The sequence below is a fragment of the Solanum verrucosum genome, unplaced genomic scaffold (genome assembly GCF_900185275.1).
Source record: "Solanum verrucosum unplaced genomic scaffold, falcon-dt-bn FXZP01000229.1, whole genome shotgun sequence".
Lineage (NCBI taxonomy): Eukaryota > Viridiplantae > Streptophyta > Magnoliopsida > Solanales > Solanaceae > Solanum > Solanum verrucosum.
This window is the reverse complement of record NW_026020011.1, coordinates 3,224,981-3,242,100: the sequence shown is the minus strand read 5'-3', so window position 1 is coordinate 3,242,100 and position 17,120 is coordinate 3,224,981. Positions and strand designations below refer to the sequence as shown.

At 30.9% G+C, this 17,120-nt stretch overlaps 2 protein-coding genes across 3 annotated transcripts in view; one reads left to right on the top strand and one right to left on the bottom strand.

Annotated features, from left to right (window-relative positions):
- LOC125820192 (phosphopantothenate--cysteine ligase 2-like) overlaps positions 1 to 17,120 on the bottom strand; it is a 429,006-nt gene that overhangs the window by 248,443 nt on the left and 163,443 nt on the right. The window lies entirely within an intron of this gene.
- The window catches only part of LOC125820211 (membrane-anchored ubiquitin-fold protein 6-like), a 72,295-nt gene continuing 61,148 nt past the window's right edge, over positions 5,974 to 17,120 (top strand). The window contains exons 1-4 of one of the 2 annotated variants that reach the window (XM_049499640.1): positions 5,978 to 6,056; positions 6,397 to 6,588; positions 9,968 to 10,138; positions 10,786 to 10,929. In XM_049499640.1, coding sequence (XP_049355597.1) covers positions 6,459 to 6,588; positions 9,968 to 10,138; positions 10,786 to 10,841 — 357 coding nt within the window. In that variant the 5' untranslated portion in view covers positions 5,978 to 6,056; positions 6,397 to 6,458 and the 3' untranslated portion in view covers positions 10,842 to 10,929. Of the gene's footprint in view, positions 6,057 to 6,396; positions 6,589 to 9,967; positions 10,139 to 10,785; positions 10,930 to 17,120 lie in introns of those variants that run through there. The other variant, XM_049499641.1, reaches the window with a different exon arrangement.

The following is a 17,120-nucleotide window of genomic DNA, read 5'->3' as shown; positions in this document are numbered from 1 at the left end:
TTATATCAAGGATATTAATTCTAATTCAATATTTATCATGTCAGACCTCTGCATTATATTCTCCCTGCTATTCTAATTCAATATTTATCATGTTAGACCTCAATGTTATATTCTATATACTTCAGATGTCTAGTATTGTATGGAGGTGGAGGTAGAGGGTAAGAGAGAGTGTCGAGTCTCATATCAATAAATAAGGAATATTTGATCTGTTTATGTAGTCTTGGTGGTCTTGACCTCTTAATTATTATTTAATTTTTGAAATTGAGTTAAAAGTCAAAATCAATTTATTCTCAAAGTTTTTTCACACACAAGTAACTTAGATGAAGTTACAATAACTATATCCTTATTCTTCTTTAATTAGTAAAGCTGATATATATTTTGCCTTTTTATTGTTTCTATATGCAGGGAGTCATTGCCAACTCTAATAATTGGGTTGTCATTCCTTCAAGAGGATCCTTGAGAACTTGTAGTCCGAGGGTATGATAGTCATTTTAAAAAATATTACTCCGTTCTTATTAATTTACTTGACATTATTTTCTTATTAGTTCATCTAAAAAAGGACTTATTTTTAGATTAAAAAACAATTAACTTTAAACTTTTAATTTTTATCTCTAATGATTTTCTTTAAACACAAATATTATGACATATTAAAACAAGTGTCAAAACTATTATAATTATATAAATACTATCACATATTTAAAAATTTACAAAGTCTAAAAATCTTTCTATTATTTCTTAAATGTTTGTAGTGTTTTATATTATACCAAATAAATTGAAATGATGAAAGTATCAAAAATGTTTTGTTAGCATTATTAGGCAAACTTACATTTTATGTTAAATAAATGCAGGCAAACTATCCACGAGGAAGAATGTCAGGGTTAATGCATGGATTGTCTGCAAGAGTGTGTATCTATTCCCAAGCTTAAATCTAATGGTTTAAACATTAATTTACAAATAATTTTGAAAATAATTTACTTAATTTCAAAATATTTAATTTGTGTAATTGTTCATACAACGCATAACACATTTTTATTATTTTATATTTTTTGTTTATTAATGCAGAGAGAAGTCGTTGAGGGAGAAAACATGCAATATCCAAATATTCCACCATGGAGAACGTAATTATATATTTTCTCTATTCTACTTTATGTGTTATTATTTTCTATCAATGGATCTTAAATCAGAAATATATATATGTGAGATTATTTGCTCTAATTATAAAATAATTAAACCAACAACATATTATAATATAAAATTAACAGAAACATACTTCGTGGTTTATCATATCTTTTTTCTTATTTTTCTTTTTAATTTCATTTGTGATGAAGTTTTAGTCGTGAAATTCAGAACTTTATAATAGTGGCTATTTTTCAAAAACTAGATTGAAAAGTGATCAATAAACACTATTTTTACGATAACTATTGTATATCTTTTTTTCTTTGCTTTATTTTTGTTAGCATCCAAACCCCTACAAATCCATTTGTGTGGAATCAACATGATATGTTTTCTGCCTCAAGATATTAAATTTTCTCTCACACACATGATAATCTACACTCAATTTTTATAACAAACATATATAAACCTTACAAAATAACTATTTTCAAAACTTTTGTAATTGAAGGATATTTTTTTTCGTAAAATTTTAAACTCACAGGTGAAATTTGAATATATTGTAAGTGAATTTTAATTGTGAAATTAAGAACTTCAAGATAGTGACTATTTTTCAGAAACAAGATCGAAAAACCATCAATAAATCACCATTTTTTGAATAACGACTAATGCATATCTCTTTTTTCTTTTTATTAGTGTCCATGCCCCGTCAAGTCCATTTGTGTTGAATCGAAATAATATTTTTTCTGCCTCAAGGTATTATATATTCTCTTTCACACACATATGATAATCTACACTTAATTTTTATAACAAGGGTAAAATATACACAATACCATTTTAAAACTTTTGTAATTGAGAAATATTCATTATCATGAAATTTTAAATTCAGAAATGAGATTTCAATATATTGTGATGGATTTTCAGTTGTCAAGACTCGATGAATAGTGATTACTTTTCATAAACAAGTTTGAAAAGTATTAAAAATGCTATTTTTATGAATAACTAATGCATATCTTTTTTCTTTTCTTTCTTTTTATCAGTATCCAAGTCACATCAAATCTTATGTTGAATCAACAAGCTATGTTTTCTACCTCAAGGTATTAAGTATTCTCTCACATATATATATAAACTTGAGAAGTGTTAAAAATGCTATTTTTATGAATAACTATTGCGTATCTTTTTTTAATTATTTTTTTATCAGTATCCAAGCCCCATTAAATCCATTTGTGGTGAATCAACGAGCTATGTTTTCTGCCTCAAGGTATTAAGTATTCTCTCACATGTATATAATAATAATCTACACTCAACTTCTATAATAAAAATGAAACTTTCAGAATTCTTATAATTGAAAAATGTTTATTGTTATAAAGTTTTAAACTCATATATGAAACTTGAATATATCGTGATGAAGTTTCAGTTGTGAAATTCAAAACTTCACGATAGTGACTACTTTTCAGAAATAAATTTGAAAAATGATTAATACACACTATTTTTTTTTATAAAATAACTAATGCATATCTTTTTATTTTCTTATTAGCATCCGAGCCCCATCGGAATTTGTGTTGAATCAACACAATATGTATTCTGCCTCAAGGTATTAAATATTCTCTCACACATACGTATGATACTCTACAATCAACTTCTCTTGTAATTGAAAAATATTCATCGTCATAAAGTTTTAAAATTTACAAGTGGAACTTTAATTTATTGTAATGGAATTTCATTTGTGTAATACAAAACTTCACGATAGTGATTAATTTTCAGAAATAAGATAGAAAGGTGGTAAATAAACGTTATTTTCTCACGGATAATTAATACATATCTTCTTTTTTTATTAAGGCCCGTGTTTAATCCTGCTCCTCAACTCTCATTTACTATGAGCCATAATTTACCCCCAACGGTATGTTTCTTTATAAATCATATCATTCTTTTGTTTACAATCTCCTTTTTGACCAAATAGATTTTAATTTTTAGGAATATAAATTATATAAAATTACAATTAAATATCTCTATTACCTTTTAATTAGTAATAATAACTCAACATATTTATGTATATATGCTACTTTTATTGTTTCTTTATTAACAGGTGTACAATATCAATACTAATAGGCCTGCTATTCCTTCAATAAGAAATCCAAGAGGTCGTGGTTCAAGGGTAAATGTTATTATTTCCTCTTCTTTACTCTTTAATGTTATTTTTTCTATATTAATTGACATATTTTTATATTTGAAAATAATCAATTCTAAATTTTTGAGTAATCCTTAATCAAAGTTTATATAACACAAATGTTATTTTGTAGTAAAACATGTTTACAAATCCGCAATTTTTTATTTTTTATTTTTTATTTTTGTAAATTTCACGTTGAATCAAATTATTTATATATGTTAAATAAATGCAGGCAAGGTACCCGCGAGGAAGAATGCCAGGATTAATGCGTGGATCCTTTTCACGTTCAGTATGTCTACTCTCTAATTTATTTATTTCGATTCAAAAATTAATTTATACAAGTAATTTCCTTCTAAAAATAATTATCTTAATATGAAAAATATTTTGTTTAGGTAATTGTTCAAAAACATATTGCAATAACATATTTTTGTTATTTTATGAAATGAATGCAGGAGACAAATCGTCAATATCCAAATGCTCCACTAAGTATTGACACAACAAGAAATCCACAGAGAATGTAATTATATTCCGTCTCAATTTATATTTTATTATTAGTCTATTTCAAAAATTGAGGGAGTGCGATACGCAGGTGCTTTGATTATATTTTATTTTTAATTCATTAAAATAAAAAAATGGTGTTACAGGCCAATTCGTAACATTACATTTGAGAATGTTCAACCAGTGGATCCTACCTCACACCTTACGGATTTGAATCTGAATTTTGGTAAGCAATTTTTATTCATAATTTTACGTTGATATATACGTGCACACGTATATGTAGTTGTTTTTTTGGGGGTTGATAAATTAATATTTTTTTCATTTATATTTCTTAGGGTATAAAAGAGACAACAAGTGAGGAAAAGACTGATCTGGCTAGAAATTTGAAGATTCTTGTTGAAAAAATTCAGAACAAATGTTAGCTTATGATGGAATTTGTTTACTTTAAGTTTTGTTAAACTTTTTAATTCCTTTGTGGGAAGTGAAGGGATTGAGTAGACATATGACGCTTTTGGGATGGCTGTTTTGTAAATGGTCATCGTTTTATTTTATGAATCTTTTGAATTTTGATTAAGTGATTTATTTGAACAAGGTGAAATTTTTATGAGAAACGTATGTTAGAATACTTATCATTTAAACTTTTTTAAATTATAGTCTAATGTTGTTGGTAAAATCAAGTAGCAAGTGAGTAAATACTAGATCCAAGTCTAACATTGTATGACCTGCTTCAACTAAATCCTTTTCAAGGAATCGTAAGCCTTTTGGAGATCAATTGTGATTCATACGTCTTGAATATATAGACTTCCTCTTAGCGTGTATTATAAAATATGTCTGAGCTTCACATATAAGACTTGACATCACCTTTTGTTACCTGTTTGCTAGGCTCTTAGCAATAAGCTATGTTGTTTAGATTTTCCAAAATTATTCTTATATCCATATCGAATTTTTTAAAGTGCATTGATTTGAAATATTTGACACATTATTTCGAATCCGAGCACGGGATAGACAATAAGTTTATATAATACATAACTACAGGCAATGACTCTGCAATTGATAGTTTTTTCCCCTTTTTTTTGTGAATATTTTACTACCTATTTGGGCTGAATAAATTTTGAACTGGCTTTCGTTTAGGAGCTTGTTTTCCTGCTTTTAACAGGGAATTTATTTTCCTAATTTTTAATAACTTGTTTTTCACGGAAAAATTGTTTTTGCAAAATATTTTCACCAATCAAAATGAGAATATTTGAAAAATTTTCTCTGTTTAATATTCTTTTTAATCTATATCAACACTTGGGAAATTTAGATCATGACATTGGTAATAAAACAATCAATTTAGAATTTAGAGTCAATAAATTCATAATGAATGTGCTGTTATAATTAATTTTGTGTGTGTTTCTTACCCTCGATAATTAAATAAGATCGTATATTCTTAAATATATCGAGTTTTTTTTGTTATTATATTTTGTATCAAATTTGAACCTTTATATTCCCGTAGAAAATGCTTCTCCTTTTAATGGGTCTTAAAGCTACACAAATCCAAATTAGTTGGAACCAAAGCTAAGCAAGTAGATATTGCGTGAGAAATCAAAAATAAAATGAAAGGATACAATTTTCATAATATTTTTTGAATATTATATTTAGAAAGTGTCTATAGCAGCTCTATCATGTATCTTACTTTTCTTATTGATTTATCTTTTAAATTATTAATTTGTAATATTATTTAATTACGAAAAATGATACAACGGATTATCGCAAGTGCAACCTTTGACCCTTTCATTGACAACCTCTCAATTGTTCGACTACTCACGACGCCTACTGCGTAGCTAGTTCAATCTCTAAGTCAAGCATTCACGCATCAAACTATCCCTACGTCGTATTCTTTAACATGATATAATATAATATAATTGTCATTGGATCCAATATCGTTATAAATTTTAACAACATTGTTACTTCTAACAAACACATTTTTCAATAATTAAATTATTATCGCTAATTAATTGTACTAAAAATCATTTTTGGTGTAGTACAATAATCCGAACAGAGGATTAAGGACAGGAAAGTGTCAGAAGTTTTCTATGTTTGGGGTCAAATTTCTAAATCTAAAACTGAAGGGACATGATTGTAACTTTCCATGTTTCTATGTATTTGTCTTGTAGTGATTTTACTGCAAGTAAGAAGTGTCCTTTTCCAGATCATTAGATTTTGCCAGTTAGATTCAGGTTATTATAATCCTAACCCTTCTGTTTCAAGATTCTTTCTATATCAATCAAAGAACATCTAGGTATTGATTATTCCATTTTTTTTTTGGTTTTATTGTAACAAATTGTGATCTGGGTTCTTGTTATTTTGGTCAGTTTTAATCAAAATTTTTAAAAAATCATTTTTTATTTTGAAACTTTCAAGACTCACAATATGGAGAAATTGTGATGTGGGTTCTTGTTATTTTGGTCAGTTTGAATCAAATTTAGCTTTTTTAGTTTGAAAAGTTTGAATCTTTATGGTTTATTTGGATCTAATCGTAAAGGGTCATGGTGATTTTAAGTGTTTTGTTCATTTTCTTGTTCTTTTAGGTATTTTGATCTGGCTTGTTTTTGATATTCTGTTCTGTTTTCTTGATTCAGTGAGGAAATTTTGAAGTGGGAATTTGTTTGTGTTTATTGGTTGATGAAAAATTGATAATTGGATGGCTGTACAAGAGCTGGTTGAGATCAAATTTAGGCTTGCTGATGGAAGTGATATTGGGCCAAATAAGTATGCATCTAGCACTACAGTGGCATCTCTCAAAGATAAGTTGATTGCACAGTGGCCAAAAGGTTGTGGAATTTACTCACTTGTATACTTAATTATGTGTATTTACATATGTGTTTTTATGGAGTTTGCTTCTTCTGTTGCATATTTTGGTGTTTAGCTATATTCAATCACTACTTTGTTTCTTCATTATTCTGTGATTTGTGGTATGATTGGTGATTGAATGTCGTTTGGTAGCTGGTTAGAGTTACATATGTATTAGTAATATTACAGAGATTTTTACTTATGTAGGATTTAGTACCAGCATAACTCGCCTCTCTACCAAACGACCCCTGATTGTTGTATTAACTAGAGATTCTGCCTATTTCATTTCTTAAAATTCGTAAAATGCTTCGAAACAAAGAATGCATAAGTGGGCACCCAAGGGTGTGGCTTAGTAGTGAATGATGTTGGTTTAGCACATGAGGTCTCAGGTTCAATTTCCAGCAAAGACAAAAACACTAGGTGATTTCTTCCGTTTGTTCTACTCTTGGTGGATAGAGTTACCTGATATCTGTTGCTGGTGGGAGGTGACAGGTATCCTGTGTTCTACTCTACTCTTGGTGGATAGAGTTACCTGATACATGTTGTTGGTGGGAGGTAGTAGGTATCCCATGGAATTAGTCGAGGTTATCAAAAAAAAAGAAGAAGAGGATGCATAAGTGGTAAGGGGCCATTGACTTCTTTTTTTGTGACAATAGCTGTGATATTGAATAAGGAACAAAGTTTGTTTACCCTTTTGCCACCATGTTGAAATGAAGCTTGGGGAGCTGAAAGTTCTCTGGACCAACAATGCACCACATCGGTTCTGCTCCATCTTGATTATGCCGAAAGAGACATACCACATGGATGGTGACCTTTGTCCTGGTATGCATGTCAAGTATTTAGAGCAGAAGCAATTATCCATCAACTTGTTGCAGTTTGGGCTGCTCCAGTTGGATTGCATTAGAAATTTCTTTTTGGTTGTGTGTGCAATTGCCCAGGAAACGATTCCGCACAAACGTCAAGATGACAGATCTCTTTGAGAAAAAAGATGAATGGACGAGGATTGAGACGGAGATTTTGGCTCCTCAGTACGAAAGGTGGGTTCCAAAGCCTATTGTGCCAACAAAGTTTGTCTAGCAAACTTCTGCAACTTAGTTGTATAGTCTATCCTTTTAACTACTAGGGGTCGTTTGGCAGAAGGTATTAGAGAAAATAATGCATGTAAGCTTTGGTATTATTTAGTCCCTTGCCCATCTTTTGGTTGTTCAGCGCATCCCTTCGTTCTTTTGCCATGTCCAGTCTTGTGAGCTCTCTGTATAACAGGAGGGGAGCATTCTGATACTTGAACGCTTGAAATAGATAAATAGAGGAGATAAAGGAAAAGATAAAAGCGGTCGATAGAAATTTTAGTGATTTACCTGGGGACTCCATGGGTTTTACAATCGAAAATCCTTCATTCAAAATATCAATAACAGTTTAAATGAAATGATTTTCCAATACATTCCTTATTTATAGATTTCACAACCTCTTTTCCGAGTCCAGTTAGCTTATGTTAGAAAATCGAACCCTGCTCTCATTAGACAGGTTGGTCGGATCAAATGTGCTTACCTTGATTTCAATGGGGTGAGGGGTCTGTCAATTAAAAGCCTATTCCTCCGTACCAAAAAGAAAGATGGTGGTTGAGGACTAGACTTGGTTTTCACTGCAGTACCTCCTTTGAGTTGAATTCGTTTATTTCTTCAGCTCTATCTCTCATTTTTCTTTTACTGTAAATTAGTCGGCTGCTGTGAATTCAGCAACTAAATTGCTTCAGCATGAGTACTTACTCTGAGTTGGATTATTGTTTTCTCCAGTTGTTGAGTATCTTTCCCAGCCTCTGCTTCTCTTGTTTACTCCCTCCGTCCCAATTTAAGTGTCTTGCTTTCCTTTTTAGACTAAACCAACATCCTACATGGAAAGTTTAAGACCACGAGATTTAAAGGACTACACACATGACACATCTTTAATTTAAGACCACAATATTCAAAAATCTCCCTTTATTTCTTAAACACCGTGCCCAGTCAAACTAAGACACTTAGATTGCGACGGAGGGAGTAACTCACTGTTAAATTAGCTGACTGCAATAAGTTTTGCAACTAAGTAGCTTCAACCCTAGTACTTAGATTCTGAACTTGTCAAGTAACTGTAATAGTAATTTATCACTAGAGATTAAAACGTCAAAAAGATTTTAACTTGGAGAAATAGATTGATTAGGTTTGAACTAGCAAATGAGTGGGATGTTATGGGATTAATATGGCTGATATGATGGAGAGAGCTCACACAAACAGTGTTGGAGCAACCAAAAGATAAAATACTGCCAATTAATATCGAAAAGACACTACAAAACTTCAAAACGAAGAGCGACCTAAATACTCTTTATTATTTTGGCTTCAAAAGGGACACTTCCTTGTATGATTAAATGGAAACTTTATCTTGTTAACTTTTGACGGTATCATTTTTCTATGTTCTTTCCGTTGTTGTGAAATAATAATCCCACCCAGGAGTAATAGTCACGATTAATAGCAAGAACAGGGGCCAGTAAGGAATTGCTTTAGTATATTCCTTGGTGGGATCATTATTTCCTACCTCTTTCACATAGGCTCTAGAACAGGGGCCAGTAAGGAATTGCCGCTGGTCTGGATTAACATAAGGTGCCACCAATCAAAAGAGCATGTAAGATCTAAAAGCGAAGACACTTGCGGAACAAATGAGATTATCCAATTTCAATGACTAATATCTCTCCGTTTCAATTTGTTTGATTTTTAGTCCATTCAAAAAAAAATGTCTCTTTCCTTTTTTGGGAACTCTCTATTTCTACTTCCCACACGACATGTTTAAGATCACAAGATTAAATGACATTTTGGAACATTTTACATATCTTTAGTTTAAGACTACAAGATTCAAGGTCATTTTGATACATTCTACATATCTTTAGTTTGAAACCACAATATTCAAAAGTCTTCTTACTTCTTTAACTCCGTGCCAAGTCAAAACCAGTCAAACAAATTGAAATGGAGGGAATATTATTTATGACAAAATATTAGTTCTAGAACTACGAATCGTTCTTGCGTTTCCAGATCTTCTTGTATATAATTGTGCCAATAATCTAAAATGGATGAAAATTGAGCCACATCCACATATTATTTGTTTCCTTGCTCTAAAGCCAAAGAGAACGTATGATTCCCACTACTTTAAGGAATGAAAAGGATAAGTTGAGACTAATATTTGCATTGTCGGGATTGCAAGAAGTGCATGTCATATGGTGCTGCTATTTTCTCTTCTTTTTCCCCCATGTCCAGAAAATCTCAGTGAGCTCTCTAACGTTTTCTTTACCAAGCATGCCTCAAATAACTCAGCTAACAGATGATCTTACTGTGGCAGATAAAGATAATGGTCCAAGGACGACAAATGACGTGAAGCTTATAAATGCTGGAAGGATCCTTGAAAATAGTAAAACTCTTGGTGAAACCAGACTTCCAGCCATTGAAGTTCCAGGAGGTGTCATCACTATGCATGTTGTTGTACGGCCTCCCGTTAATGATAGAAACAATGGTAAGTTGCTATATTTTGTACTTCTAGTTCTAGCTCATGGTCATGGTTCAGTGTTATGTATACAGTGAACGCTCTAATGCATTGTGCTGTCGTCTTTTAGAGGTCTTTTAAGAGTATACATAGACTAGATAGGACAGGCATTGAGTCATCAAAGGGATCGTTTGGTAGCTGGTTAGAATTATGCATGTATTAGTAATGTATGTATCAGTTATTCTATCTTCTACCCACAAAAGATAATACATAAATTCCCTCATATCTTATAAATGTATTAGTTATGTGAACTTGCAAGCCACACGTTGTATTAATTTTAACATGAATAACTTATTTCCTAACTAGCTACCTGACATTGTTTAACTTATATTTACCATCCAGCATGTTCCACATTTATGCATCTGTGGAAGCTTGTAAGACATGTTTTAGACTTGTGATTTCCCCTGCTTGTGAGTTATTTACTAGCTTAGAATGTATATTATTAGTTCGCTTGATTTAGACTAGTGGGTGCCAGTCACTAGGCCTTACGAGTTTGTATCGTGATAAAATTGGTATCAGAGCACTAGATTAAGTGATTCTCGAGCCGTGGATTTGATTATTTTGTTCTTATCTTATGAAAGCGTACTGAATAGTTTTTGTTTACACATTTGTCACAGATAAGCTGAAGGACGATTCCCTTAAAAAAGGCGGGTGTGCTTGTACAATCTTGTAATTCAGTAATGGAATTGTTCCACTTTTGTTATATTTCATGGTGCTATATAATTTTCAGTTGGAGAGTCTTTTGGATGCATTAACAAGTATCCTAAAAGTAAAACTTAGTGAAAAAGGAGAAAAAAGATGTAAAAATATGAAAAGTTTGAAGATAAAGATACAATTATGCTCCTGATTTTTTGATTCAGAATGAAGGGATACCATGTAGTCTCTTGGTATATATGCTAGAACTACAGAAAGGGAAACACTTTTTTGTGAAAGAAAAAGAAATCTCACGTCATCAATATCTATCGAAAATATTGTTTGAATTGGTTGGGTGACTTTGTAGGTGAAATGACAATAATTGAGATATTTATCATTAGTTAAGTGACATTTGTATTCAAAGCAAAGTTGAGTGACTTTTTGTGATAGAAGTTGTTAGTTGAGTAATTGTTGAGAGATGTTTATGTTACAAAATGAAATTGAGTGACTTTCTATGATGAAAGTTGTTTTAGTTGAGTGATTGTCTGAGAAATTAACTCGAAGAATTCACTGAGCAAATATACTTGAAAACATTTGCATGTAATCTAGACAAATATGACAAATACTATGAGAGGCTATGGGGGCTATGATGGTGGGGTGAAGATGCGGCGTGTTGGGGAGTGGGGAGCCAGGGAGGAAAGGACGCAATTAATATGGAATGTCACTTTGGAAAATTGTTTTTCCTATTTTTACTGGGAAGTTATTTTTTTCATTTTAAAAAAATTCCGCGATAAAATTGGCTTTTATAGCATGTTACAATTGTGAGTTTGACAAGAAAATGAATTTTGTTTATTCAAAAATCAAAATTAAGGATCACTTTAACAATTACACTAGTAGAAAATCATTACATAGTTATTTTTTACTATTATGTACTATCTTTATAATCACATATTACAGGTTTGTTCCTTGCACAACTAAGCAATTGTCTAGTAACACAATTAACTTTCTTCTCTAACCAAGAACAACATTTCCCAGAACTACAAGTTTTGTTATCTTCATCACCAACCAATTTCTTGTTAGTCATTTCGATTTTCGATGTTGTCTTCATCTTCTCCTTATGAAGTTTTTGCATGACATGAATTTCAGCAACTTGTGCCATGGATGCTCTATGTTTTCAACAAAGTGAAAGTATTAGTTTTACTAATATTGATAATTGTTTGTGAAATTATTGTTTCAATTCTATTTATTTATACTACCCTTGGCAACTTGGAAAGCAAGGGAACTGTGAGAATATGGTCATCATTTGGTTAGACTTTGGTCCATGTACTTGGAGACCAAGTTTTTTCCTAAAATTGACCATGTTTACAACTTAGGTCCTTTTTCTAAATTATAATTTGGTATGTGAAATTCACTAATGTGACTAATCTAGTATCATGTCGGATAAGCCCACTAAAGAAGGCGTAACTCTTACTACTATTTTTTTTCCCTTTAGAACTCGAATCCAAAGGCCTTCGTAAAAAGTGAAGGAATTTCAATTATTACATCAAAAAATCGAAGTTCAGTGAGAAATTAATTTTTCATGATTGCAGAGTTTAATAATATTATTAACAAAAAAATAACACTTGGGCAATCTTTTGACGACCTTGGCGGCGAAGTAACATTTGACTAAGGATTAATTCTTTTGGTTAGGACCACTAATGATGTGTGTATTTTGAATAATATAATAGTAACACTTATATGGTACTACTAGTGCACCATCAAGATAATGGAAAAATTTAAAAATATTTTCAAAAGCCCTGTTTCTACTAATTTGTTTATCTTAGTTATATGATTGATGACGTCTAGTGGTGATATGCTAATTGCATATTGTATTGTGTAAATTGGCAAAACTGGAATATAAAACTAATTAATGTTATGGAGAATTATTGCAGAGACTAAGCTGTGTTTGGTACGAAGGAAAACATTTTCTAATTTTTTCATATTTGGTTGGTTTAAATATTTTTCATATAGACTTGAGTATTTTTCGAAACTCTCTTTCAACCTCATCACCTACTCCCATCTGGACCTGAGATCCGATCTTGACTCGGGACACGACTTCCAAACTGAGCCAGGGTGGGGCCCGGGGTCGAGATTCAGGGTCTAGAGTCGAGAATCGGGGTCAGATCCCGGAGTTGAGATTCAGAAATCGGGGCCGGTTTAGGTGTCAGGTCCTCTATCACGGTCTGCAGTCGAGAACCCAAGTTGGGGTCAAGAGTCGGTTCTCGGGTCGGGATGGATAGTTGTGTCCCAAGTCCATGTCCTAAATTAGGGTTTAGTGTCGGGGTGTCGCGAGTTGGTGTTGGAATTATGAATCGGGGATTGAGGTCAAATTTTAGGTCTTAAATCTCGGGTTGGGGTTGAGTCAAATCTAAGATCGGGGTCGAAATTGAGAGTTGGGTCCCTAGTCAGGGTTAAGAATCGAGTTCAAAAGTCGGAGTCGGGACCAAGAGTCGAGTTTGGGGTCGAGGTCAAGAATTGAGTCTCAAGTCTCAAGTCGAGGTCGATGGTATGGTCTCGGATTGGAGTCGCCGAGTCAGATTAATTGGGTGTCGGTAATGAGAGTAGGTTCCCAGGTCGAGGTCGGGGTTAGGGTCGCGACGGGGTGGGGAGTCAGGTCTAGATGTGCCCTCTCAAAATTGAAGTGCGTACTTGTTAACTTATGAGGTCAAGTTTGAATGTAATATTTATATTTTATGCCTAACTCGAAGTAAGACAAATATATAAAGGAAAGTACAATTGTGAGTTTGACAAGAAAACTATTACATAGTCATTTTTGACTATTATGTACTATCTTTATAAATATCACAAATTACAGGTTTGCTCCTTGCACTACTAAGCAATTGTCTAGTAACACAACCAACTTTCTTCACCAAGAATAACATTTTCCAGAACTACAAGTCTTGTTATCCTCCTCACCAACCAATTTCTTGTTAGCCGTTTCGATTTTCGATGTCGTTTTCATCTTCTCCTTATGAAGTTTTTGCATGACATGAATTTCAGCAACTTGTGCCATGGATGCTCTATGTTTTCAACAAATTGAAGTATTTACTAATATTGATAGTTGTTACATTATTGTTTCTTCTATTTATTTATTTATACTAAAACTAATAGTAATATCCCTGGCCTGCTTGGGTAGCAAGGAAACTGTGAGAATATTGTCATCATTTGGTTAGACTATGGTCCATGTACTTGGTGACCAAGTATTTTCCTAAATTTGACCATGTCTACAAACTTAGGTTTTTTCATTTATTTTTAAAAGTTTAACCATTTAGTATTCGAAATTACTGATCCAACTAATCCAGCATCGTGTCAATCGCATAGGCTAAGGAAGATGAAACTCTTCTTAATTACCAGAGAAATTAACATTTTTGAACTTTTTTTTTATTTTCAAAATTCAAATACAAAATAATGAAGAAATCTCAATCAGCGCACCACACACCAGCTTGTTGGTCTTCTTTTTCTTATAACAAAAATCCGATTTCAGCATAAACATAAATTTTCACGTTGTAGAGTACTTTTATAATATTAACAAGAAAATAAGAACACTTAGACAGACTTCTTCACAACCTCGGAGTCAAAGTAATATTTCGTTTGTCTCAATTTATGTGACACTTTTTTTTTCTTTTTAGTTCGTTCTAAAAAGAATATCACATTTTTATAATTAAAAACAATTTAACTTCATTATTCCCCTTTTATCCTTAATGAAATGTTGTATAGTGACACAATTAATGGTCAAAGAATATTTTAGAATTTTGATTACAAAATTAAACATTGTGCCAAGATAAACAGTATCACGTAAATTGAGACGGAGAAAATATTTGAAAAGTTAGCTTATTTTAATTTGTTAGAACTACTAAATAGTGATGTTTCCTTGTGGTCAACATACACGATAAAGAAACGTTTCTTTGGATATAAATGGGGTTTCCTGGCAAGCAAAGATAGTAGGAAAAAAAAGACAATAGCACCATCAATTATTTGCTTATTATATTAAAAATATCAATTTACTTTTATTTATCCTCTAAACAAATCAAGAATATAGAGTTTATCAGATAATTCCTATCTATCTTTATTATTAATTATAATTATTTTTCAAAATACTAGATTTATAATATTTAAAAGATAGTATAGTAAATTTATTATTTTATTAATTATTTTTAAAGAGATAAAAAAATCAAATATAAATAAGTAAAAATAAATAGAGAGAATACCAATTATCATGTAGGCATTTAAATGAAATGGGACATAATTATCATTTTATTTTAAAATATTACAAATCTCGAAAAGGCGGCTCCTTCGTAACTTCAACATATAATAAATTAAAATATAATGAATGCAATAAAATATTTATAATTACTTGAGATTTGAAATATTTTTTATACCTTCAAACTACAACATCAAAAAAACAATTAAAAAATAATTAAAGCTTTGGTCTCTGGTAGTAGTAGGAATATAGTTGATATGTCTAGATCAAATCTCACATGTATAAATGTTATTTGATTTAAATTTTAAAAAAAATCGGATTTCTTTTATCATAATTAATTATCAGTTTTTGTGAGCCTTAAGGGTGGTCTTATTGGTAATAATACTTAAATATGTCATCACAAAGTTTATATTCAGCCCTGTTTGTACTTTCTATTTGATCAAAATACATCACCATATATTAAACTTATTTTGATCAATCTTGAGGAGGATTCACTATTAAAAAAAGCTGAATTTAACGATAATAAATTTTGTAGTTAAACAATAAAATTTGTCGTTATTCTTATTTAGTGACAAATTTTTATTAGCTATAAAAGAAATAACGATGAAACTCATAGCTAACTCTCATTTTTTTAGAAGCGATTATTTACTATAAAATAAAATTTGATTACAATTTAAGAGACATTATTTTTTCTTTAATTATTTCCTTATAAATAAAAATAAATAAATACATGGAGTAGTAAGGGCGGAACTAAAGGGCTCATTCGAATAATCTAATTCGTCAAATATTCACATTATATATAAGATACATTTGTTCTTACATATATATCACTGAATAACAATTCTACATCCGCTACTGACAAAAACGACTACCTTTCAACGTCGATAGCAACAATATAGCCAACTCTTCCTCAAATGCATTGTTCCTACTTCTTTCATCTTCAACTTTCATATGTTTCTCAAACACATTTTCAGATATTACATCATTTCTACAAAGTGGACATGTTGATTTCCCTTTCCCATGCATTAGCCATTTCTCCAAACAACTTTCATGGAACATATGATTACAATTGTTAAGCTTTCTCCCTTTATCTCCATATTTGAATTTTGATAAACAAATCGCGCATTCAAGTGCTTCTTCATCTCTATTTAAACATCTAATTCTTCTATAAACAAATTTGGAGCTCTTATCATCTATATTATCCTTGTACCTATTTCTCTCTAGTTGTCTTTGTCTATATGAATTCAAAAAAGCAAAAGTTCCTAACATGATGAATTTTAATAAATTAGGTAACCATGAATAAAAGAAAGTGGTGATAAGTTCATTGAAATAAAGGTAGAGTTTAGTGAAAGCCTTCATATTTTTTTTTGTATAAGATAATGTTTTTAGTGGAATTAAAGAAGAGCTGCTTTTTTATAGGTACAAAAGGCATGTTGTTTGAAAGATTTCTATGGAGTATTTTTTTAATGTTGTACTAATTTGACTTGTTACATAGATAGCTTCCTTTGTTGATCATGTGTTCTTTATTTATTTTGTAAAACACATTTAATACATATATGGTATTTTTTTTTTTATATGATTAATCAATATCTAAAATTAATTTATCTGATTAATTTAAATTCATGTCATGTAGGGTCCTGTAAAAGAGAAGTAAAAAAAGATTGCTTCGCAAATTCATGACCTCTGATTAATAATGAATCGAGCAATTTTATTTCTATTTCATCACATCCCTCGAATAGTAGATGGAGAATATTTCACTTGTCTATCTTTTAATGATGGAAAGTAATTTAGGAAATGGGAATATTAAAACAACAAATTAGTCAAGGAGCCAAAGTATAGTCAAAGGAAGAATATTGAGGTTAGTGAAGAAAGTCATGTTTTTTTTTTTGGCCGATATATATAAATATAATTAATTGTCATCAGTCCTATTTGGCTGACAGTGTGCCTGGTTGACTTTGTTTATTGTTAAAAAAATAAAGAATTTATGTCATTTGGCCGTTTTAAATCACTATTAAGAGTTTACGGGTGGTCGATAAAATAAATTGAGAATTATGGGTTTGAGGTTTAAATTTTACTAAG